At 43.3% G+C, this 22,679-nt stretch overlaps 1 protein-coding gene across 1 annotated transcript; it reads left to right on the top strand.

Moving 5' to 3' along the window:
* Positions 1-6,713: 6,713 nt before the first annotated feature.
* Positions 6,714-22,617, top strand: LOC128117813 (heat shock transcription factor, X-linked member 3-like). The gene is made up of 6 exons (XM_052750209.1): positions 6,714-6,851; positions 12,329-12,380; positions 13,534-13,889; positions 15,913-16,010; positions 21,065-21,170; positions 21,873-22,617. The coding sequence occupies exons 1-6, from the start codon at positions 6,714-6,716 to the stop codon at positions 22,506-22,508; spliced, it is 1,386 nt and encodes a 461-aa protein (XP_052606169.1). The 3' UTR covers positions 22,509-22,617.
* The last annotated feature ends 62 nt before the right edge of the window (positions 22,618-22,679 follow it).

Below are 22,679 nucleotides of genomic sequence, written 5' to 3'. Positions count from 1 at the left end.
TTGTTGAGTATATTTTCTATGCCTTTGAGTTGGTATTCTTCTCCTTCTTCTACCCCTGTTATTTGTAGGTTTGGTCTTTTCATGGTGTCCCAAATTTCTTGGACATTTTGGTTCATGACTTTGTTGGCTTTAGTGTTTTCGTTGACTGATGAATCTATTTCTTCTACTGTATATTCAACGCCAGAGATCCTCTCTTCCATCTCTTGAATTCTGTTGGTTATACTTGCCTCTGAAGTTCCCGATAGTTTACTCAGATTTTCTATTTCCAGCATTCCCTCTGTTTGTGTCTTCTTCATTTTTTCCATTTCCCTTTTCAGGTCTTGGACTGTTTCCTTCGTTTGTTTCATTGCTTTTTCTTGATTTTCTTTCAGTACTTTATTGTTTTCTTCCAGGACTTTATTGTTTTCTTCTAATTTGTTTGCCCTTTCCTCTAGTTGTTTACAGCGTTCTTCCCATTGTTTTTTGTCTTTTCCCCTACACAAGCCCCTACCTTCTTCATGATGTCATTCATAAGGCTGTTTTCTTCTGCTTCTTCCAATTTTTGATGTTCAGTTCTAGATGTTGGAGGTGGGCTAGGTTCTGGTGATGCTGTATTGCTCTTCATTTTGTTGTATGTATTTCTGCTTTGACGTCTGTCCATCTTCTTGTGGTTCGTTCTTGGTCTTATCATCACACTTGGTTCAGACAGAGCTGACAGATTCAGGAAGACTCTCTGTCTTGTCCAGATGGGAGCTCTCTTGTCCAAATGGGAACTCCAGGGCAGGATGGGAGCTCTTGTCCAGACAGAAAGTCCGGGTGCTCTTGTTCAGAAGGGAAGTCCAGGGCAGGATGGGCACTCTTGTCCAGAAGGGAAGTCCCGGGCAGGATGCGAGCTCTTCTCCTTCTCTCTCTCTCTCTCTCTCTCTCTCTCTCTCTCTCTCTCTCTCTCTGGTCCAGAAGGGAAGTCCAGGGCCGGATGGGAGCTGGGTGCTGGTCTCTAAGTCCCAGGAAGTGGCTGGGGTTTCGGGCTCTCTCTGGTCCAGAAGGGAAGTCCAGGGCAAGATGGGACCTGGGGGCCTGTCTCTAAGTCTCAGGAAGTGGCTGGGGTCTTGGGCGGATGGGCGTGGGGGCAGGGCATGGAGATTGCAGGGTCTGCTGAGGGTCTTGGAGAAGGGGGTCGTTCCTGGTGGGGCTAGAAGGGAACCTGCCCGGTGGCCAGAACCTGGGGGCAAGTTGGGCAGGTCCTCCCTGGAGTGGCTGGTGCCCAGGGATGGGGTCCGGGCTGAGCCAGGACACTCACCTCTGGTCCAGAAGGGAAGTCTGGGGCAGGATGGGAGCTGGAGGCCAGTCTCTAAGTCTCAAGAAGTGCCTGGGGTCTCGGGCGGATGGGCGTGGGGGCAGGGCGTGGAGATTGCAGGGTCTGCTGGGGGTCTTGGAGAAGGGGGTCCTTCCTGGTGGGGCTAGAAGGGAACCTGGCCGGTGGCCAGAACTTCTGGTCCAGAAGGGAAGTCCGGGCACAAGCTTATATTCTTAAAGGAACTCTATAGATCTATTTTACAAACATATATAGGGCTACCATTAGCATATTTTTAACTCCTAAAGATTTCTTAACACACAGACCTAACAAAACAGAATAATTTCTACAAACTCACATTTCTTATTTTCATCTTTTTCTATTTCATACTCTTAATTATCATCACTATTAGATTCTCTTAACTAGACAGGAAGTACATACATCATTTCTAAAGTTTAGAGTTTATAGTCAGCTTTGCTATAAAACACTGGGATTTAGTGAGTGTTGTTGTTATAGAATTGTGATAGTTGTTGCTAGGGGACTATAACCTTCCCAGGATGACGCCACACTCCAAAGTTGCCGAGTTCTCTCAGCCCTTCAGATGCACTGTCAGCAGCAGGCAGTTTTTAACTAGAGGCTGCCCCTTCACCCAAATTCATAGTAGTTCCCCTAAGTTCTTCAATTCAGACAAACGTTTCTATTACAGCAGTACTTTTGGTTCATTCTACCAAAAAACTTCACTTCATGCTGAGGGTGAAATTATCGTATTTAGCTGCTGTAAAGCTCTTCGCCAAAGACTGCTCAGCTATTAGGTGATATAAAGTATTTTTCTAAAGGAGCTAGTAAAGCCAAAAGTGACACAGCTCAGAACTCTATTTCCTCACTGTTTGCATTAACCAGTGACAAAACCTCAGAAACACTAATCGAGCCACTTTCATTATGGTTCCTTTGTAGGAACGTCATTGGAGCTGACTTTTCTTAGTTCCACGCTCCTTACCAAACCCTCCGGTAACTACCAAGCTTCATTCTCCTCTTGTGAAAAAACATAAACATGTCCTCGTCCCCATATTAACACAGGCTCAGGACCCTTCCATAATCCTGAGCAGCGATCTTCCCATTTCACTTGAGCAGAAGTGGCTTGGGTACCACTGTGCCAAGATCTGTCTGCGGCAGACTGTTCATAGACATCCATAGTCAAAAAGTTCAGAACAAAAAGAACACGATTAAATGCATTATGTGGCGATTGTGGGTAAAGTTCTTCCTTTTTTATTTTTATTATTTGAAGTTGTATTTTTTTAAGAATGCTATGAGCCCTTTCCACAATACCTTGTCCCTGAGGATTATAAGGAATACCTGTTTTATGTACGATTTCCCATTGGGTACAAAACTGTTGAAATGCCTTACTACTATATCCAGAACCATTATCAGTTTTAATCATTTTTGGTATACCCATATATGAAAAACACTCCAAGCAGTGCATAATTACATGATTTGTAGCTTCCCCAGATTGTGCACTAGCCATTAAAAATCCTGAATAAGTGTCAATGGTCACATGTACATATCTTAATTTGCCAAATTCTGCAATATGAGTAACATCCATTTGCCATAGATGATTAGGAAGAAGACCTCGAGGGTTTACCCCTAAGTGAGAGAAAGTATTTTGGACATATCCCACATTGTTTAACTATTTTGATGATGAAGAGCATGTGACTGTTGAGCCATTTCCACTTGGGATAATGCTACTATCTTTATTAACTTATCATCCATTGCATTACCCTCAGCTAAAGGACCAGGAAGATTGGAGTGAGCTCTAACATGGCCCACAAAGCATGGCAGCTTTCTTTTTGTGAATACTGTCTTGAATTTGTTGAAACATTTTGACTTGATTGTTGTTAGTTCCAATATTTTCACCAAAACTGTTACTATTCAAAGGAGTCAAGAACATAGATGTTCTTTCATGAAACATATCCTTCATTAGCTTACTTTGAGAAAAATCATTTTCAGCATTTAGTATTTTCACTTCATTAGCTTTAACTCCTGATGTTATTATTAGCAGCTGTAATATTTAGCATTGATTTCTTATAAGGAACTTTCAGGTAAAGCAACTATTTTTTTAAGACAGATTTTTCTGAAGTTTGTTTCCCATCTATAAAGCAATTGAAAGGACCAAGCAGATGCCATAACAGGCTGCTCAGTCTTCTCTCAGAGATCAGGCCTCAATTTCAGTTTCCTGAGACTTGAGCAAGGAGTTTCAGGGAGGGCCATGAACAAAAGACTGCTCAAAGTTTAGCCAGATGTTTACTTTCTGGGGCCCCTCACCAACTTAGAGTTATGTGCAGTACGTGCTTGACCAGCCAGCCCCCATGGTGGCTCAAGGACAAAGCCTGGGACTTGTGCTGGACTGCCCCCAAAGTAATAAATTGTAACCACCAACCAGTAAATTCAAAGGTTACATACCCTCACCCAATTAAAAGAGAACAGAGATAAAGATAAACCAATCCGAGTTGCACCCGTGCAAAACTCCCCCAAACCCCCTGAAGGGCTTGTGGATTTTGCCTTTAAAAAGTTAGCCACACAAAGAAAAAGCAAGTTCTTCCTGGCCTCACGACTATGAGTGAGTGCTTTGGATCGAGCTTCCCTGTCCGCGGCTTGTAAACAAACAGAAATAAACCATGCTAATTGCATTCTGAACCTAAGGTCTGTGGTGGTTTGTCTTTGGGGTCCCAATCTGGGCATAACACAATCATTTCTTTTTTGAATGCCTGTTTCTTATCCCCTTAATTAGATTTGCAAAGGAATTACTCATTGCAGGCAGTTTGTTCAAAAGGCAAAGAACTTTTTTAATTTCAACATAAGTGTCTTCACATCTAAGACAACGTTCAGTGTATAAACTGCTTTCCCTTGTTTTAAGGATTTTAAAGTGGCTTGTTTGCTCTTATAGGTACCTTTTTGTCTGATCTGAGTTCTCAAGAGGTAAGATTAAGCTTTCTAGCATTGCTTTGAAAAGAAACTTCATTCTGAGCTGAAAAGTTTTTGGACAGTATCGCCATCTTTAGCCAAAATACTACATTTCCCAGAATGCATTTCCCTTATACCAGTCCCTTATTGCAAGCTAGCTTTTAGACTTCATTTCCCATAGTTCTTTTCGGGTCTTAGAGTCAACTGGTTCTCTTTTACCCGACTTGCTTACAAATTCTTGCCCGGGAGGTTTGAACAAAGTTTTTTGCTTTTGCAACGGGAGATTTGAACAAGCATTTTACATTTTCAGCTATGGTACATTGGGAGATTTCTATTCTCTCCTCAGCTGGTTTCAACAGGTGTCTCTCCTTCATTTGACACTGGCCCCTAAATCAGAACTGCACCAGCCTCATTAGCCGGCATTGAGGCTGGCATTTCTGATAGCAACTTTCCTCGGGGCTTGTGTCTTAGCCAGTCAGTGAAAAACAAGATCATGTACAACAGCTTTTCCATAGCTCTTTCAGAGAGATTTTTCTCCCACTGATTTTATTCTCATTTTGCTTGTTCCCCCACCCCACCCCCAGATGCAGAGCTTCAGGTATCTGTCTGTGGCTCTGTACCTCTGCTAGCTGCCTTTGGATGTAGGGGCTTTTATTCCCCCCCCCCCCCCCCGAATCTGCCTCAAATTCTAGCAGCTTTTTCAGGTCATGCATTTTCTGGGGAGGAATATGACCCTTCTCTGTTTCTTCAGAGTCTTTCTCCTGGACAGTTTCCAGTTCGGTCTCAGTTTATCCCCTCTACCCCAGAAACAGTTTCCGACACTACAGTGGCGGCTTTCCCTGCTACTGAAGGTAGCGGCTTTTTGTCCGCTTCTGTTTTCGGGGTCTGTGTGGTTTGCGTACAGACTGAAAATCTAACAAGGGAGGTTTTTGCCATTTCTAAACTCCCATTAGGACAGGTGTTTTGTCTCATCAGGCCTTCTGTCTAGTTGCCTTATTTTTTTCTACATGATCTTACACTTCTAAGTTTTTCCTACACTATATTACTACGCTATACCTTATACTTATTTTTCACAGACAGAAATTGAGAATGGGATAGAAGATAGAAAATTTTGACAGAAGAGAATTGTGCTGCAGCATCGGACATCCTTCCAGTCTGCTTTCCTTTTCTCTCGAGGATAAAACCCCTGCCCCTCAATAATATATATATGTACATAAAATATATATTTTTCATAACACCGGCATGCCTTTCCACTGGCAGGGCTGACAGCACTTTTGCCAAAAACTCTGTAATAAAACTATTATTTTCCCGGATATTATTATTACTACCCTGGGTTCCCTGTATGAGATGGGAGTTGCTGGGGCGGGACCTGGGCAGCATCAGTCCTAGCTGAAAGCCAAGCCTAGGAAGTCGGCCAGAGGGTGGTCCTGATCTGGTGTTCCTATGTTGCTAGGTGCATTGGGACAGTTAGCTGACCAGTGGCCCTTTTGGCAGCATTTTGGGCAAGGCCGATCAGTGCCCCCCGCCTCCCCCGTGGGGCGGTGGTGTAAGCCTGTGCACAATGGCTGTCTTTCCCACATAGGGACCCAGTGGCTTTCAGGGAGTGGGTTGGACAGCATGTGCCAGCATCTGGCAGTTCCCTTTTTGAGCTTTTTTATCTCCTCCATGGTACACCTTGAATGCTACCATTAACAATTCTGCCTGTGGGGTCAGAGGGTCTCTCTCCAAGCATTTAAGTTTTGCCCTTATATTGGGGAAGCTCTGTGAGACAAAGTGGGTCATTAGGAGCAGCCTGACCTCTGGGCTTTCTGGATCTAGGCTAGTATATTGAAGGAGGGCCTTAGTGAGCCATTGTAAATGAGATGGATTTTCATTGTTATCTTGAATGATCATTTTTAGCTTTACATAGTTTACTGGTTTTAGGGCAGCCTTATGGAGGCCTGCCAGGAGGCAGGTAATAAACCTCCCCCTGTCCAGAGACCCACTCTGGGTGTTATAATCCCAATGTGGGTCCTCATCAGGAACTGCCTCAGCCCCTGGAGGGTGTGTGGGGTTAGTTTGGTGAACCTCATCTGCTTGTGTTCTAGCCTGCTCCCAAACCCGCCTGCGCTCCTCAGGAAACAGGTTATTAGCAAGTGTCATGTATACATCATGAAAGGCAAGATTATAAGATTGGGTAATATATTGAAATTGTTTAACAAAGGAAGCAGAATTACAGGTGTAAGAACCCAGTTTTTGCCGGGCGGTGGTGGCACATGCCTTTAATCCCAGCACTCGGGAGGCAGAGGCAGGCGGATCTCTGAGTTCGAGGCCAGCCTGGGCTACCAAGTGAGTTCCAGGAAAAGCACAAAGCTACACAGAGAAATCTTGTCTCAAAAAGAAAAAGAACCCAGTTTTTTTTATCTGAGAGAGTTCTGCAAGAGAGAATGGGACATGGATCTTAACCAGTCCATCAACTCTAGCCACTTCTCACAAAGGTAGAATGGTTGGCGGGTTTGAATGGCTGGGGTCAGACCCTTTAGCAGTCCAAGAGAGGGTAGTAGGAGGTGTAAAGGTTAGAGCCAGAGCAGAGCCTTTGGAAATGCCTGCTGCTGAAGAGGAGGAGGATCCAAAGGGACAGGTACCCTGGGAACAGGAGTGGGAGGGGAAGGTTGGATAGGCAGAGGTTCATTTGCAGGATCTAGAGTTAGAGGTTCCAGAGTCAGAGACTTGTCTGGTTCAGGCATAGCTAAGAGCATATGGGCAGGAGAGAAGGAGTCAAGAATAGAAGGTTTAGAACTTAGATAGAAAAAAGCTATAATATAAGGCAACTCCTTCCACTTGCCTGTTCACTGGCAGAAGTTAGATAATTCCCGTAAAATATTGGGGTCTAAGGAACCACTCAGCAGCCATTTTGTTATTTTCTAAGTCATATTTGGGCCATCTCTTAGTACAGAGGTGGACAAGCTTAGGAATCTTTAATCAAGGCATTAAGCTGAGAGGTTTTAAAGCTTCCAGAAGGCTTCATCGGAGAGAGGTGGGACTGATGGGATTGGAAGCCTTATTTTCCATGGCTGCAGCAGAGAGGTAAAAAAACAAATCAAAATAAAACAAAAAATGTAGCAGGAATCTCAAAGAGTCTTATTAATAAAATCAAACCTGTGGCCAGTTTATTGGGGTGAATGCTGGAAGGTCAGAGACGCAGAACAAGTCACAGCCACCTCACCTTGCCAATTTCTCAGCTGGTCTTGTTTCCTCAGACTGGAAGCTTCTGTGTCCTCATCCCAATTGCTCTCAGCTGAACTGCTGCTTGAAAGCCAGAAGCTTAACCAGCCAAATGCTTCTAGTTTCTGGTCCTCATGCCTTATATACCTTTCTCCTTTCTACCACCACACCCTGGGATTAAAGGCGTGAGTCACCATGCTTGGCTGTATCCTTGAACACATGGATTTCTGCCTCTGGAATGTTAGGATTAAAGGTGTGTGCTACCACTGCCTATCCTAAGTATCTAGTGGCTTTTCTGTTCTCTGACCCCAGATAAGTTTATTTGGGTACACAATATTTTGGGCAACACAGTACCACCACAAAAAAAAAAAATGTGATCCCAAGCCAAGTCCCCAGGTGTCCCTAAGGCCAAGGATGGATCTGTAAATAGACACAGGCCACCAGGCATCTCATCAGACGTAAGGTGGGGGCCTAAGGCGTGTGAAGGCAAGGACTCCCTGGGAGTCCGACAGCACTTAGTGCTTCATCAAGCCAGAAAAAAATATGTCAGCCTTACACAGCCTGAAGATGCACCTGAGGATGGGGGTTCGACCATGAGAATTATATCTCAAACTGTAGATGTGGGAGATGGCTAGAAATTTAAGCCTGTGATAGGGAATTGCTGTAGTCAGTGAATAAGGTGGTAGGGGGTACCCCCAGTCTCAGGGACACCAGTGGGGTGCTGGACACTCATCAGTCATCCCCATGGATGCTGGAGACTGTTTATGCTAGCTGAAAAGTGGGGGACTCACCAATTGAAGTAGCCGGTGGTGTGTGTAGGATTCACCAGCCAGGCAAATGGACAGTGGGCTGTCGTGGACATGGACGGAGGAAAACTATAAATGTAGTGGTATTTGCACCACCTCCTTTGGGCCATATAGCCCAAGGTCATGGGTGGAGCAAATACCCCTACACTTTGCCCTTCTTCTCCCCATCATTCTCCTAGTTTGGTTGTCCCACCTATAATTCCTGCTTGGCTACCAGCCAATCAGCTTTTTATTAAACCAATTTTGAGTGACAAATCTTCACAGTATACAAAAGAATTATTCCACAGCGTCCCTCCATGGTTTCTGCATAAGTTCCAGCCTCCAGGACCCTGCCCTGTTTGTGTTCCTGTCCTGATTTCCTCCAGTGATGATCAGTGCTGTGAAAGTGTAAGCCAAACAAACCCTTTCCTCACCCAAGTTTCTTCTTCGGTCATGGTGTTTCTTCACAGCCACAGAAGCCCTAAATAGAACAAGTATTTAACTTATTTTTGATTTTACAGGAGAGAAAGACACTAAGCAGCATTCCTTTGTGGCCTCTGCATCAGCTCCCACCTCCAGGTTCCTGCCTTGTTTGAGTTCCTGTCCTGACTTTTTCATGCTATTTCATCACAGCAATAGTAACCCTAAGGAAGATAAGCCCCATGAACCTATCCCCAGTTCAAGGTCAGCTGCTGACAGGCCCAGTGCAGACAACCAACTACAGCTGCTGTGAGATCTTGTTTGCAATTTCTATGTCACAAGCTGAAGACAGCATTTCAAATTACCACCTGGCTCTGATATTTCTCTGCTCCCTCTTCCTCAGTGTCCCACCACCTTCCCCAGATATTTAGGTGGGATGGTTTTATAGCTAGAGTTTTCCTGGTCCTGCCTGGCCCACGGTCAGGACAAAGCTCTCTCACCTGCCAGTCCTGCAGCCGCTCAAACCCAACCAAGTAAACACACAGAGACTTGTATTATTTACAAACTGTATGGCCGTGGCAGGATTCTTGCTATCTAGTTCTTCTGTCTTAAATCAACCCATTTCTATTAATCTATAAGTTGCCACATGGCTCGTGGCTTACCAGTATCTTAACATTTGCTTCCCATCGTGGTGGATGGCAGTGTCTCCTGACTCAGCCTTCCTGTTCCCAGAATTCTCTTCTCTGCTTGTCCCACCTACATTTCCTGCCTGGCTACTGGCCAATCAGCATTTTATTTATACAGAGCAATATCCACAGCACTTCCCCTTTTCTTTTTTTTTAAAAAGGAAGATTTTAACTTTCACATAGTAAAATTACAGATAACAAAACAGTTATCTAGTAAGAATTATAGTTACAATATCTGGTCTATTTGTATTTGGCAAAATTAAAGAATTGAGTCTTATACTTGTGAGTCTAAGGTTTCATATCTAACTTATCTTTTATCATAACTAAGGGAATTATAACTATTTAGTCTTCAACTACATCAAAGACCCCAGAAGGATATACTATAACCTGAGAAACAGGAGAAGGATGCAAGCAACTTTTAGGAGTCTTGAGAGAGTAGATAGAGACAGCTGGCAGCCTGGATAGTCATCCAAAATTCCTTTGTAAAGTTGGGGCATCTATCTTCAGCCCACAGGCCTAGAGTCTCTCAGTGACTTCTCTCTGTGTCCTGTAAAATGTCTGTCAGTTTCCTCTCCGAAGTAGGAACCTGAAGGACCATTTTGCCAAGAAAAGTTCAGTGGTCACCTTCCTATGGGTCCTGCATGTCCAGTCGATCAAGCAGTCCAGGAAAGAACAGTTTCTTGCCCAAATGACTATTTTTGCCAAGAAGAAGATAAACTCCATATAGAGTATCTTCGATGCCCATCCTCCTGTCTGAAGTAAATCGGTATTGCCAGGAGCAGACATGTCTCATTGTCCAGAAAGTCTAAATTTTTTAAAACATTTTAAATGCCATATTCTGTAGGTCTTTGAAGTATTTGAAGATTACCTATCTATGAAATATATCTATGTATACCTAGAAACTTAACATAACTATAAGTTTGACTAACGTAGAAGACTAATTGTTCCATTACAATTTAAATGAGTTGTATAAACATAATACCTTAAACAAGAGTAAAAATACACATACAGTATAGCAAAATTAACTTTAAATTTGTATCAATAAACTAAACTCCATAGCAATGTAAAACATTTTTAAACAAGTTGCTCTTTAAAAGTAGGTTCAATAATCTACCCCTTTATCTTATCATTATCTATACTGTCCCCTTTTGTTTTTTAATTTTAGACAAAAAAGGGGGAAATGTGGTGGTATTGTGTTCCCCAAAATATTGTGTACCCTAATAAACTTATCTGGGGTCAGAGAACAGAACAGCCACTAGATACAGAGGCTAGAAATTGGTGGCACTCACACCTTTAATCCTAGCCTTCTGGGGGCATGGATCTCTGTGAGTTCAAGACCACACTGGAAACAGCCAGGCATGGTGACACACGCCTTTAATCCCAGAAAGTGAGTCTTTAATCCCAGGAAGTGAGGGCAGAAAGCAGAAAGGCATATAAGGCGTGAAAACCAGGAACTAGGCTGGTTAAGCATTCAGGCTTTCGAGAAGCAGTTCAGCTGAGATTCATTCTGGATGAGGACTCAGAGGCTTCCAGTCTGAGGAAACAGGATCAGCTGAGGAACTGGTGAGGTGAGGAAGGTGTGACTTGTTCTGCTTCTCTGATCTTCCAGCATTCACCCTAATACGTGGCTTCAGGTTTGATTTTTATTAATAAGACCTATTAAGGTTTGTGTTACATGGTATAAATTCCGGTTTAGGGCTGAGCATTCAACCATTATTTATTCTGGGCAGCTCGAGGAGCTGTGAGTCTTGATATTCAGTGACATTCATTGCAAAGAGAAGCTTCTCTGATTAAGGATGATGAGAGTAGCATTTGCCTATGGGTACAAACATAAATATTTAGACTGAAATTTGGTGCAGTCTTTATATTTTTAAAGCATGAGGATTTTAAAAAGAGGAATTGTGGGACCTCAGCCCACTGTGTCTCTTTTCCTTCCAGCTTTGAACTGTGAGAAGTTAGTTCTGTCCGGATGTGTTACCCTCACCAGAGGACCCCAAACATGGGAGTTAAATAAAATTATTGCACTGAGACACTGCCTCAGGCATTTCCTTACAGGAACAATAAGTGGAGTAGTTCAGCTAGTAAGGCCAGGACAAAATACCATTCTCAGTCTTAAGAATGTTTGTGTGTATGCATGTGCACATGCCTGCATGGGGATTTGTGTGCATTTGTGTGCAGTGTGTGTGTGTGTGTGTGTGTGTGTGTGTGTGTGTGTGTGTGTCTAAAGAAGTATAACCCAAGAAAAAGTGGTTATCAACTTGATAGTGGTTGGGCTGGGAGGGGTTAGAGGGAGAGTTAGAGGGATGAGAGAAATGAAGTAATTCTATGTTAATTTAAAACATTTTAAAGAGTAAAAAAAAAAAACCCAAAAAAACCAAACAACAACAACAAGAAAAACATCCAAAGAATTTGGGTAAGAAATAAGATATTGCTCTGTAATTGAGGGACAAAGTTTGCCTAAGAGAAATCTATTGAATCTAAGCTACCTTCAGAGACATTCTGAGGGCCCCCACTTTATTTCTTACCTTCTAAGTACAGAGTCTTGAAGGGAAGTACAGTGACACACTCCTCCCACCATGTTGGTTCAGTCTAGAGAACATGAGATTGTCAAACTTGGCTGCACATGCTGAAGCATCTCTCCAGCCCCAGAAACACAGTTCTTGAATGAAGGCTTAGAAAGTATGTAAAAAGTAACATGACAATGGAGCGAGTATGAATCTAGACATGGGGCATGCCTAACTCTGAGAGAGACCTTAGGCTGAAATATACCTGTGGAGGATCTTCTTCAAGCTCTCATTCTTGTCTTTGAAATAAAGGGGAGAAAAGCCCTCTTTGCCCTGTCTTCCCAACTGAACCCCCCCCACACACACAAACACACCATCTTGAAACAATGGGCTACCCTTCAGAGAGGTCCAAGTGTACCACATAATGGGAAGAGGTGCAAAGGACCCTTTCTGCCTGGGTTGTGGCTTTCCAGTATAAGCCTGTATCTCCCTACATAGATTTATACTAAAGACAAGGTGGCTCCTTTGTGTCTCTCATCTGATGTGGAAGGTGAGTTTCAGTTGAGCCTTCCACCCTACCTCACACCGAGACACTCATCTGATCATCAGATACATACTGGTTCCTTTCAAGTTTGAATTACTATAGTTATATATAACTAAACAAGTAGGGTCTTTCCTAGGGATAGAATCTGGTTAAATTGGACCTCAAAATCGAGTGTGCCTTGGAACATGAAAATGTCATATTTGGAGAAGAGATAGATGGAAGAGAGTGGCAGTTTTGTTGTGATCCACAGAACAAGGAGATTTGGTGGCAAGCCTGGGTGCACATAAAAGTTCAAAGTACATGTGACATTTTAATCACATAACAGTGTTTAGAATATAGTACACCCACATGTCCTACTTGGGCACAGCACTACTCAGGGGACAAGCTGATCAAGATGTAGTGAAACACATTCCTTATTGGGACCTATGTGAACAGACACAACCAGCCAGCAGGAGCAGTTGTAAGAGACCAATGCAAGACCAAGATAGGGGTGTGTGGTGGGACAAGTAGAAGGCAAAAGCAAGGCTAGACCATGCTGCTTTGGAGGTACAGTCATCTAGCAGCCTTTCTTACCTGAGTAGTCTTGGTATTGCCGAAGCTTGGACTAACTGCAGGGTGGCCCCTGAGCAAAGCAGGGACCTAGGAAACAGACCCCTGCACCCCCACCTTGAGGAGTGGCAAAGAAATGGTATCTGTTTCTCAACTGATGCAGGGTGGGCCAAATGTGCCTGCCAGGACACAGGAGACTATTCTGGAAATATGCACAATTTTGTACCCTTTTTGAAAACTCCCCTAACACCGAGACAGAACTCCTCCAGACTGGCTGTGGGCCACCTTGTGACATCATGTGACAAACAGAGAATGATGACTTCAGCAGATGTTTGCCACACTACCAATGCTAGAACTGAGTGACCACTATTTGTTGGGCATCCCTAGTGGAAGCAAAGGCAGCTCAGACTATCTTGGGGGATGTTTAGTGGTCTGCAGTCCAGAATACACCTGATGGCCAGTCAGAGTATGGGTGTGGACTGTGCCACCAAGTTGCACCTACCTGTTGGGCAAGAGCCAGGAAGAGAGACCTCATCTAATTCTTCTTCTGTGACATGGGTGCATTCAAGAGAAAGTTTGTTGAGGCAAGGTGACTGAGTCATGACATAAGGTCAAGCCATCCAAGAGAGCCTCGAACCTCAAGACCAAAGCCAAAATACAGTCAACAAGGAAGATAACACCGACCTCCTCAGTCCTCCCTTTGCCAGGAAGCTATGGACCATAGCACAGAACGAGGTCTTCCAGTCTGTGAACTGGAGTGATGATGGAGAAAGCATCATGATTGAGGTAGACCTGTTTCAGAGAGAGGTCCTTCACCACAGGGGTGCTGTGGGATGTTCTGTATGGCAAATGTGTTGCTCTGATTGGTCAATAAATAAAACACTGATTGGCCAGTATCCAGGCAGGAAGGATAGGCGGGACAAGGAGGAGAATAAAGCTGGGAAGTGGAAGGCTGAGTCAGAGAGACACTGCCAGCCGCCACGATGACAAACAGCATGTGAAGATGCTGGTAAGCCACGAGCCATGTGGCAAGGTATAGATTAATGGAAATGGATTAATTTAAGCTGTAAGAACAGTTAGCAAGAAGCCTGCCATGGCCATACAGTTTGTAACCAATGAAAGTCTCTGTGTTTACTTGGTTGGGTCTGAGCAGCTGTGGGACTGGCAGGTGAGAGAGATTTGTCCTGACTGTGGGCCAGGCAGGAAAACTCTAGCTACACAGGGGCACAGGGAAGATTTTTGAAATGGAAAGCTTGAAGAGCTATTCACCAGCTCAACCTGTATGGGTTCAAAAAGATTCACCCAGAGGAAAATGATGGTAAAGTACAAAGTTATTCTTTGTCTCCCACTTTTTGTGATGAGAACATCTTCCTATCTTCATACCCCAGGAGAGATGTGCTTTAAGCTCCTCATTTAGCAGGGGATGTTGTTTACTGAATAGTAAAAGTAATACGAGCAGAGATGACCAGATGACTAGTGGAAACCCATGAACTGTGGACTAATAGCTGTGGAGCCCCCATAGGACTGGACTAGCCCCTCTGGATATGGGAGACAGTTGTTTAGCTTGAACTGTTTGGGTGGGCCCCCAGGCAGGGAGATCCAGATCCATCCCTGGTGCATGGGCAGACTTTTTGGAGCCCAGTGCCTAGGATGTGACACCTTGCACAGCCTTGGTGCGGGGGTGGGAGGGGTTGGACCTGCCTCAGCTGAATGTTCCAGACTCTGCTAACTCCCCATGGGAGACCTTGACTTGGGAAATGTGGGGATGGGGGTTGGGTTGGGGGGGAATGCTGGGGGTGGGAGGAGGGAATAGGTGGGATCTGTGGTTGGTATCTAAAGTGAATAGACAATTTCTTAATAATAAAAAACTTAAAAAAAAAGAAAAGTAAAATATGTATTTGGCATTCTCTATCACATTGTCTAGGACATCTTTGCTTCAGGGTGAATTCCTACAGAAATGCCATTGAGCAGGATTAAGCTCATTTCTCAAGTATAAAGTATTTCTGGAACAATCAAGTATAATCAGGAACTCATGGGGGTCTCCTTGCACATTCAAGATGAAAGGTGGCCTGCGTTCTCTGTCCTTTGGGCAATCTTCACTAACAACCCACTGCCCTCCCATAGGCAGCTCCTCTGAATCTAGCACTCAAATCACAGCTGATTGGATCCCCTGACCCATAAGCATACAACTGAACTCATCATTTGGACCAAACATGAGCTGGACTCAGCAGACTCCTTGGCATCTGGAGATCTGAAAATGGAGAGACAGATGTCTCCAACAAGCTGGTAAGAAGATGAGAAAGTAGAAGCAGGACTGTCCCGGTGTGAGACCCACAAACCATGCAGATTGGGAATGGAGTGGTTAGAACTACAAGCAAATACAGCTGTGCACTGCTAAAGCACTGTAGAGTGGGAAAGTACATGTTCCTGAGAGATGAGTGAAGCGCCCAGCCTACAAGACTTTGCAGGCCTTTCCTGAGTAGAACAAGGTCAAGGGCAGATAAAACACTCTTGAGTCTTGGTAACACACACACACACACACACACACACACACACACAAAAGAAAGAAAGAAAGAAAGAAAGAAAGAAAGAAAGAAAGAAAGAAAGAAAGAAAGAAAGAAAGAAAGAAAGAAAGAAAGAAGAAAGAAGGAAAGAAAGAAAGAAAGAAAGAAAGAAAGAAAGAAAGAAAGAAAGAAAGAAAAAAGAAAGAAAGAAAGAAAGAAAGGAAAAAAAGTAGTAGACTTTGATTGACATTAAACTCTGGGCTGCCCCTTAGATGTCGGCAGGCAGGCAGGCAGCCCCCGAGAAGCCAGTTAGTGTCACATACATGAGTCACCACCTTCACCTATGAATCATTTCTCTTTACTGGGGTCTTACTGCAGCACATAACACCTCTTGCCAGCTACTTTAGTCATTCTGTCTACCACAAAAATGACCAGTATAATGTGGTGGGGGTCAGTGTAGCTGTATTTCCAACTGGCTAACCTAGTTCATTTTGTTTCGGATCTACCGCAACTTCAACTTTCAGAGAGACAAGCCGGAGCTCCTAGAGAATATTGGGAGGAAAAAAATGCGAAACCGGCTCGGGTGAGTGAGGCACAATCTATGGTCACAAGTTGTCAGAGACCAAACATGGACCATGGAAAAGTACTAGCTAAGCCAGAGAACAAGCCCCTACCCTAAACTGGATGCCCCCCCCCCCCCCCCCCGAAGATAAAGAACAGGTCAGGTAGGTCAGGTAGCATAGCAACAGAACAATGGGCCCTGACCAGTGACCTTACCACCTAGCAGCCTCACGACTTGCACTACTTGCACATAGCCCTTCACCTGCACGTCCCCCTTCACCTGCACGTACGGCCCATCGTGCACCCCTTCCCTCCTTCCTGCCCCCTCTCATGCTATATAAGCCTTGCTGAGGAAAATAAAATTTGCAGCTTGATCAGAACACACTGTCTTGCTGTCGCCCTTTCGTGTCTCCCCCGTCCCTCTCATTCTCTCCCACAGGTGGGTCGCCCCCGTTGATACCCCGCTGGCCGGGTCAACTGTCGCCCAACGTGGTGGCTCGACCCTCGCCTTGTTGGGAGTTGAACGTCCTTCTCCGGGAAAGCCCAGATGTCTGGTGGAGATTTTTGATGATCGTCCGTTGAGACTCGACGCCCCTTCTTGACGATCCGGAGGAGAGCGGGAAGGACGAGGTTAGTCTAAATTTAGGCTTAACCATGGGATGGGGAAGTTCTTCCCATTACCTTTTTCCTTAAGGGCTTTAAAGAGGCCCTCAAGACACGAGGGATAAGGGTTCATAAAAAAAAAAAAAAAGACCTCAACAAATTCTTTAGTCACTTAGAGGACTGTTGTTCCTGGTTTCCCCAAGAAAGGACGATTGATGTTAATGATATCCTAAAGGTTTATTAAAAAAAAAAAAAAAAAAAAAAAAAAGATTTAGGAGACCCCTAAAAGCTGCCAACATTTTAGGGAGAAAACTGCCGTTACTTCATTCAGGGTCTTACAAGGAGGTAACACAAAATTATCACACTACCAGACCTCCTGAGAGTGTAAACTAGAGTTAATGAAGTTCTATGTTCTCCGTAGCAGCAATGTCCTGCTACAAACAGTTTTTTTTGTGTGCCAAAACTAAATTGATCTAAGGACCAACTTGAGCCTAAACTTCTAATTGCTAACTAGGAGCTCACTCCAGCAGCCATCATTTAAATAACAATGCAAGTGCCACAGCCAGAGCCGGTTTAAAAACTAATGGCAACTCCCAGCTCTCCTAAAAAAATGTCTTTTTCTCTCTCCTCTTTCTGGGTAGACTTTTAAGTTCTTGGTAATTTACAAAAATCTTGGCCAAGTACAAGAACTTCAGTTAACTCATCGCAAAAATAGGTCCTGCTTAGGGGACGCCCTGCTAAGACCTGTATGGATTCATCAGACCCCACCCCCCCCAAGACGTTTGGAGGTTGGAATTCTAAACATCTGCTTTCTTCCCTCTGAACCTAACTATCTGCTATCTGCATCTCAGCTCACTTCTGCCTGTGAGTTGTCTCCACCCTTCTCCTCACCTTGCCATTTCCGGTGGCTATCTGGCTTGATACAGACTGGGTGCAGCTGCTAAAAAAAAAAAAAAAAAAAAAAAAAAAATCCTCCTTTGTTTTACTGTTTTACTGTGCTTATCTCATTTCATGATACTCCTTAAAGGATTTATTAATGTGTTACTCTCCTCATATATTATATTTTTGAATAAGAGTTCCTGTTTCTGTATTAAAATAACTTCAGTACAAACTTAATATTTTTAAGGCTAAACCTGACAGGTATAAAACCTAAGTTCTAAGTTTATAAAGACAACTAACTTATAAATTGTTAAAAATAAGTTTACTTTAATTAAAGATAATTAAAAAATAAAACTTATTGATTGATGGCTGACCTAAACTGTAAACTGTTAAGGATAAGTTGTACTTAAGCTATAAGCTATTAGAGATAATTATTAGGATACAAATAAAGGGTTAATCATCATAAATGATCAAATCTAATGTATACAAAATCGTATTTATATACATGCTGAGTATGCTAAATTTCATATAATCAATTCATTACTTAGCCCCCTAGCATTTAAAATGTTTAACCTTTGGACAAAACTGTCATACCCCTTATTGCCAGGGTTTTGTCCAAACTATACATTGAGATCATTTAGATTATATCCCCATTTACCAGGCCTAAAAAATAATTTGCCTTGCTATCCAAATTCATAGAAAAGGTAGCTTGCCAAACAGATTTCAAAATAAACTTTGACTGTTCCTTTGTTTAAAGGAATTCATCACATTGGCTGCTCTCAGTAATCAACCACTTATATCTCCTGATAAATACAAAAATGCTTTTAGATGTAAAGTTTTTATAGGATATAAAGGATTAGATATAAAGAATGTTTAAGAACATTAAGAAATAGTTTATTATATGTGTAATGCAAGTCATTGAGATAGAGAAATATAACACATAAACATCTAGATATGTTATAAATGATACATAAATCTCAATAAATAACCTAAAGATATTGAGGATGTATGCCTAAGTTAGATCTATGGATAAGGTTTTTATTGAGGTCTGAGATAGATATATAGGCTTTAAAAATAAACTTATGTATACCTTAATACAAAAGTCTATGGACCTCCTCAGAAGGGACACTAGGGCTAATTATAGGCCATAGCTCCTCGGCTGTACAAGGTTGCCCTAGGGATGTGCTATTCTGACTTTACTGGAGAGATTAAGATCATTGTACAATTCAGATTCATACAGGGCAGCGCCTAAGGGAGCTGCTGGTGTGGATTCTAGTGATATGGCCTTCTGGGTTCAGAAAATTAAATATTCCAAACAACTAAACACTTAAAATATAGGGAAAGAAGATAATTGGCTTGCTAGACATAAACATAGATGTTTCTTATATTTCAGAAAAAGATTGGCCAAGTACTAAAGACGACTATTACTTCTTCGTCTCTTACAGGCCTAGGTCAAGCTAATAATGTAGCCAGAAGGTCAGGAAAATCTAATGCTCCTATCTGGATCAAACAATGGCTTTTAAATGCTGAGAAAATTATAATTGCTACCTGTCTGGTGGAGGAAAAACTTAAATATTGGGCATTTAAAGTCCCCCACCAGCCCTTAAATCACCCCAATATCTTTTTATTTAGGAAAATCAGGCTTATAGACTGTTACAGGTCCTTAAAAAATTAAATAAAATTTATTAAACCCAAGGAAAGTCTTATAGCCTGGCTTGCCATCTCCCAGGGCCATCCCCAGAAATCAAAAAAAATAGTTATAGATATACAAAATTGCTTCTTGACCATACCTCCTCAACCTAAAGATTGTTAGCATTTCAAATACTTTTAGCTTGCCTACTCACCCTACCATGATGGAGGCCAAAGCTGACATACAGAGCAGAAAATGCGAGTTCTGTTTATCCAGGACTCATTCATTGAACAAAGTTCCTCATTATATATACAGATTAACTATCAAAACTGTCAATTATAGCTTCCTCACAGTCCCCCAACCTATATGTATGTATACATGTATATGTATATACATATATGTTATAATACATTTATTGTACAGATGATATATTTATATCAAACTATGAAACTTGTGAGTCTATAAAATGGCAACTAGCTCTACAGGATACACCTTTTCATATGTCTGTTCAACAATTATAAATTCTCTCCCTATGGAAGCTTACCCACGAGGCTTACGTCCTTATGATTTATGGTTATAAAATAAAAAATAATACACCATTTCTTTCACTGCTTTTTAATCTTAGGAATGCCTTGAGCTCATATATAGACAACAGCCTTACATATACTTCAAGAGCTCTTAAGAATTGGTGCTTGATTTTTCATATCCTCCACTACAGGTATTCCTCATCACCACCAGGCCAAGTCACAAAGTTACACCTAAGCCTCTATGATCTCCTCACTGATATTTAAAAAGGTCCTTATGTTTTCATAATGTCAGGAGAAGGATACATGTCTTTATAGGACATTGACCCGCCTTTATGAATCCTGGATTTCCTGGTCACACCATATATTGGCAGCTGCAAGACAAAGGTGCTCTAAAGCTGCCAGTCTGAATACAGGCTGTTATTTAACTCTAGATTCTTAAATATTGAGCCTTAAATATAAATAAATTGATACAATTCCAGATCCTTTTGATGAACTGTTCATCAAAACTTATAGAAATATGATTAGAACTAATCTGTTCTAAATGCATTTTATTAATTTTTGTCAAAATATATATGAGACTTGAGAGATATATAAATAACACATTTCAGATTTCATTCTCTGGCTATCCTGATGTTTTGTTGAGGCTCCAAGGACTCATAATTTTGCTCTGATAAAGTTCACCACTGTTATATTGCTAACATGTCTAAGATTTTGTCTATTAAGAAGGTTCTCATAAGCTTCAGGAGATCATGCCGGCGGTGATGGCACGCGATCAACATTTGCCAACGCCCACAAGTCAAGAAGGACTGGGAGGAATACAACCTGACTACAGTTTATATCTCCCACTTACAAATTTTCTTTTTCTTCTCTGGGGGTGGGGTCAGACTGCCCACAATTGCAAAATTTATTGAAGGGAGGAAAGCATAGGATGTCCCAACCCGTGACTGCAGTCACTCTGGCTGTCCTGGGGGCCAGAGCTGCAGGGGCCGGTACTGGCATAGCTTCCCTGGTTTTATCTAATCAACATTATTCAGAGCTTAGAATTTCCATAGATGAAGATATAGGGCAGCTTGAGCGAGGCATTTCCGTCCTTGAATCCTCCCTCACCTCCCTTTCAGAGGTGGTCCTCCAAAACCGCTGAGGGCTCAACCTCCTCTTTTTACAGCAAGGAGGTCTCTGTGCCGCTCTTAAGGAAGAGTGCTGCTTTTATACTGATCACACAGGAGTAGCAAGGGATAGCATGGCCAAGGTCCGGGAAGGCTTAGAGAAGCGCAGAAAAGAAAGAGATCAAGAGCTAGGCTGGTTCCAAAATTGGTTCTCTGCATCTCCCTGGCTAACCACCCTCCTGCCGTCCCTTCTGGGACCCTTGGTTGGCCTCATTGTTGTCTTGACATTTGGCCCTTGGGCCTTGTCTCGACTAACTCGATTTGTGCGCAGTCAGCTGGCCGAACTTCAGGCAAAACAAATTCAGGTTCATTACCATTGCCTCGATCTCCATGATTGTGGTCTCGATGAACCAGATAAAGACTCCATATCAGCACAGGCCCCTCTGCCCAGAGGAGGATGCACCTGTGCCTGGGAGCTGGAGCCCACTGCATAGGGGATTGAGGGTGCAGCTGGGACTGCAGAAGGCAGGGAGACTAAAGTGCTCCACCAACCTGGGTGCCTTGGATGACAAGCTCTATTGCATGGCGGTTATGCAGACCCTATACCCTTTCCTCCGGAGTTCAAACCCGCCCCCTATAAAAAACTGCATCGTTCCAGCCTCCTTCGGGGCATGTGGGGACGCCTGCATGGACCGACAGCCGATAATGGAACCTATCAGGGATACAGCCTCTGTCACCCCTGTCCCGTCATGGCAAAAACATTTGGGCCTCCTTTCTTTGTTTTGCTATACGTATAGAAGGGGGAGATGTCAGAGACCAAACATGGACCATGGAAAAGTACTAGCTAAGCCAGAGAACAAGCCCCTACCCTAAACTGGATGCCCCCCCCCCCAAGATAAAGAACATGTCAGGCAGGTCAGGTAGCATAGCAACAGAACAATGGGCCCTGACCAGTGACCTTACCACCTAGCAGCCTCACGACTTGCACTACTTGCACATAGCCCTTCACCTGCATGTCCCCCTTCACCTGCACGTACGGCACATCGTGCACCCCTTCCCTCCTTCCTGCCCCCTCTCATGCTATATAAGCCTTGCTGAGGAAAATAAACTTTGCAGCTTGATCAGAACACACTGTCTTGCTGTCGTCCTTTCGTGTCTCCCCCGTCCCTCTCATTCTCTCCCACAGGTGGGTCGCCCCCGTTGATACTCCGCTGGCCGGGGCAACAAGTGCTGCTGAGCAAGGGCCAAGTCCAAAGAATGTGAAGCTTTTACACAAGACAGAAGAAGAGGATGTGAAGTCCCAGCAGGGGGTTCCCAACAACCAGACACCTGCAGGCAACCTTTCCACTGTGGCATCTAGTGCATTAGAAAAGAGCAGCATCCTTGTAAGTGCCCCAGACAACTGTCCACCTCAGGAGACAAGTGGCCCACATGGAGAGGGCACATCTGATAAAGATACAGTTTCTCCTTTGACTACTGTTAAAATGGAAGGGGCTGGGCATGTGCCCAGTAGTTCCTCGGGGTACCTCGGATATGGGAATGTGATGTCTGTATACAACACTTGCCATTCCATCCTGAAAGCTGCCCTCTCAGCCATATCCCTAAGTGTGTCTGCTGAGGAGGAAGAGGAGCAGGAGCAGAAAGAGGAGGAAGAGGAAGAGGGGGAAGAAGAGGAGGGGAAGGAAGAGGAGGAGGCATACTCAGAAAACACGTGTACAATCTGTGTGCTGTTTAACAAAAAGATGTTCATAAACTCATGGGCCACAAAAGACTGAGAAAAAAAAATCACCATTTTTCTGGAAATGAACTAATTTTACCAAATAGAAACAAATCTCGTGGTGGTAAATAAACATCCTAAATGTGAGCCTGGAATTTATGTGCTATCTAACCATCTGCATTGTTCCTGTGTCATTGTCTTCCATACCCTGCATGGGGTTTGACTACAA

Source organism: Peromyscus californicus, unplaced genomic scaffold (genome assembly GCF_007827085.1).
Source record: "Peromyscus californicus insignis strain IS unplaced genomic scaffold, ASM782708v3 Scaffold_10__1_contigs__length_136768540, whole genome shotgun sequence".
NCBI classification, from domain to species: domain Eukaryota; kingdom Metazoa; phylum Chordata; class Mammalia; order Rodentia; family Cricetidae; genus Peromyscus; species Peromyscus californicus.
This window is presented reverse-complemented; position numbering and strand designations above follow the sequence as displayed.

Bases quoted from the DNA above. Each gene is read 5' to 3' on its own strand.
- LOC128117813 (XM_052750209.1), top strand. From the start codon at position 6,714: ATGGTTGGCGGGTTTGAATGGCTGGGGTCAGACCCTTTAGCAGTCCAA. The intron at 13,890-15,912 runs CACTGCCAGCCG...TGGCTAACCTAG, and splicing joins GGAAGGCTGAGTCAGAGAGA to TTCATTTTGTTTCGGATCTA. The intron at 21,171-21,872 runs GCCCCTCTGCCC...CACACTGTCTTG, and splicing joins AAGACTCCATATCAGCACAG to CTGTCGTCCTTTCGTGTCTC.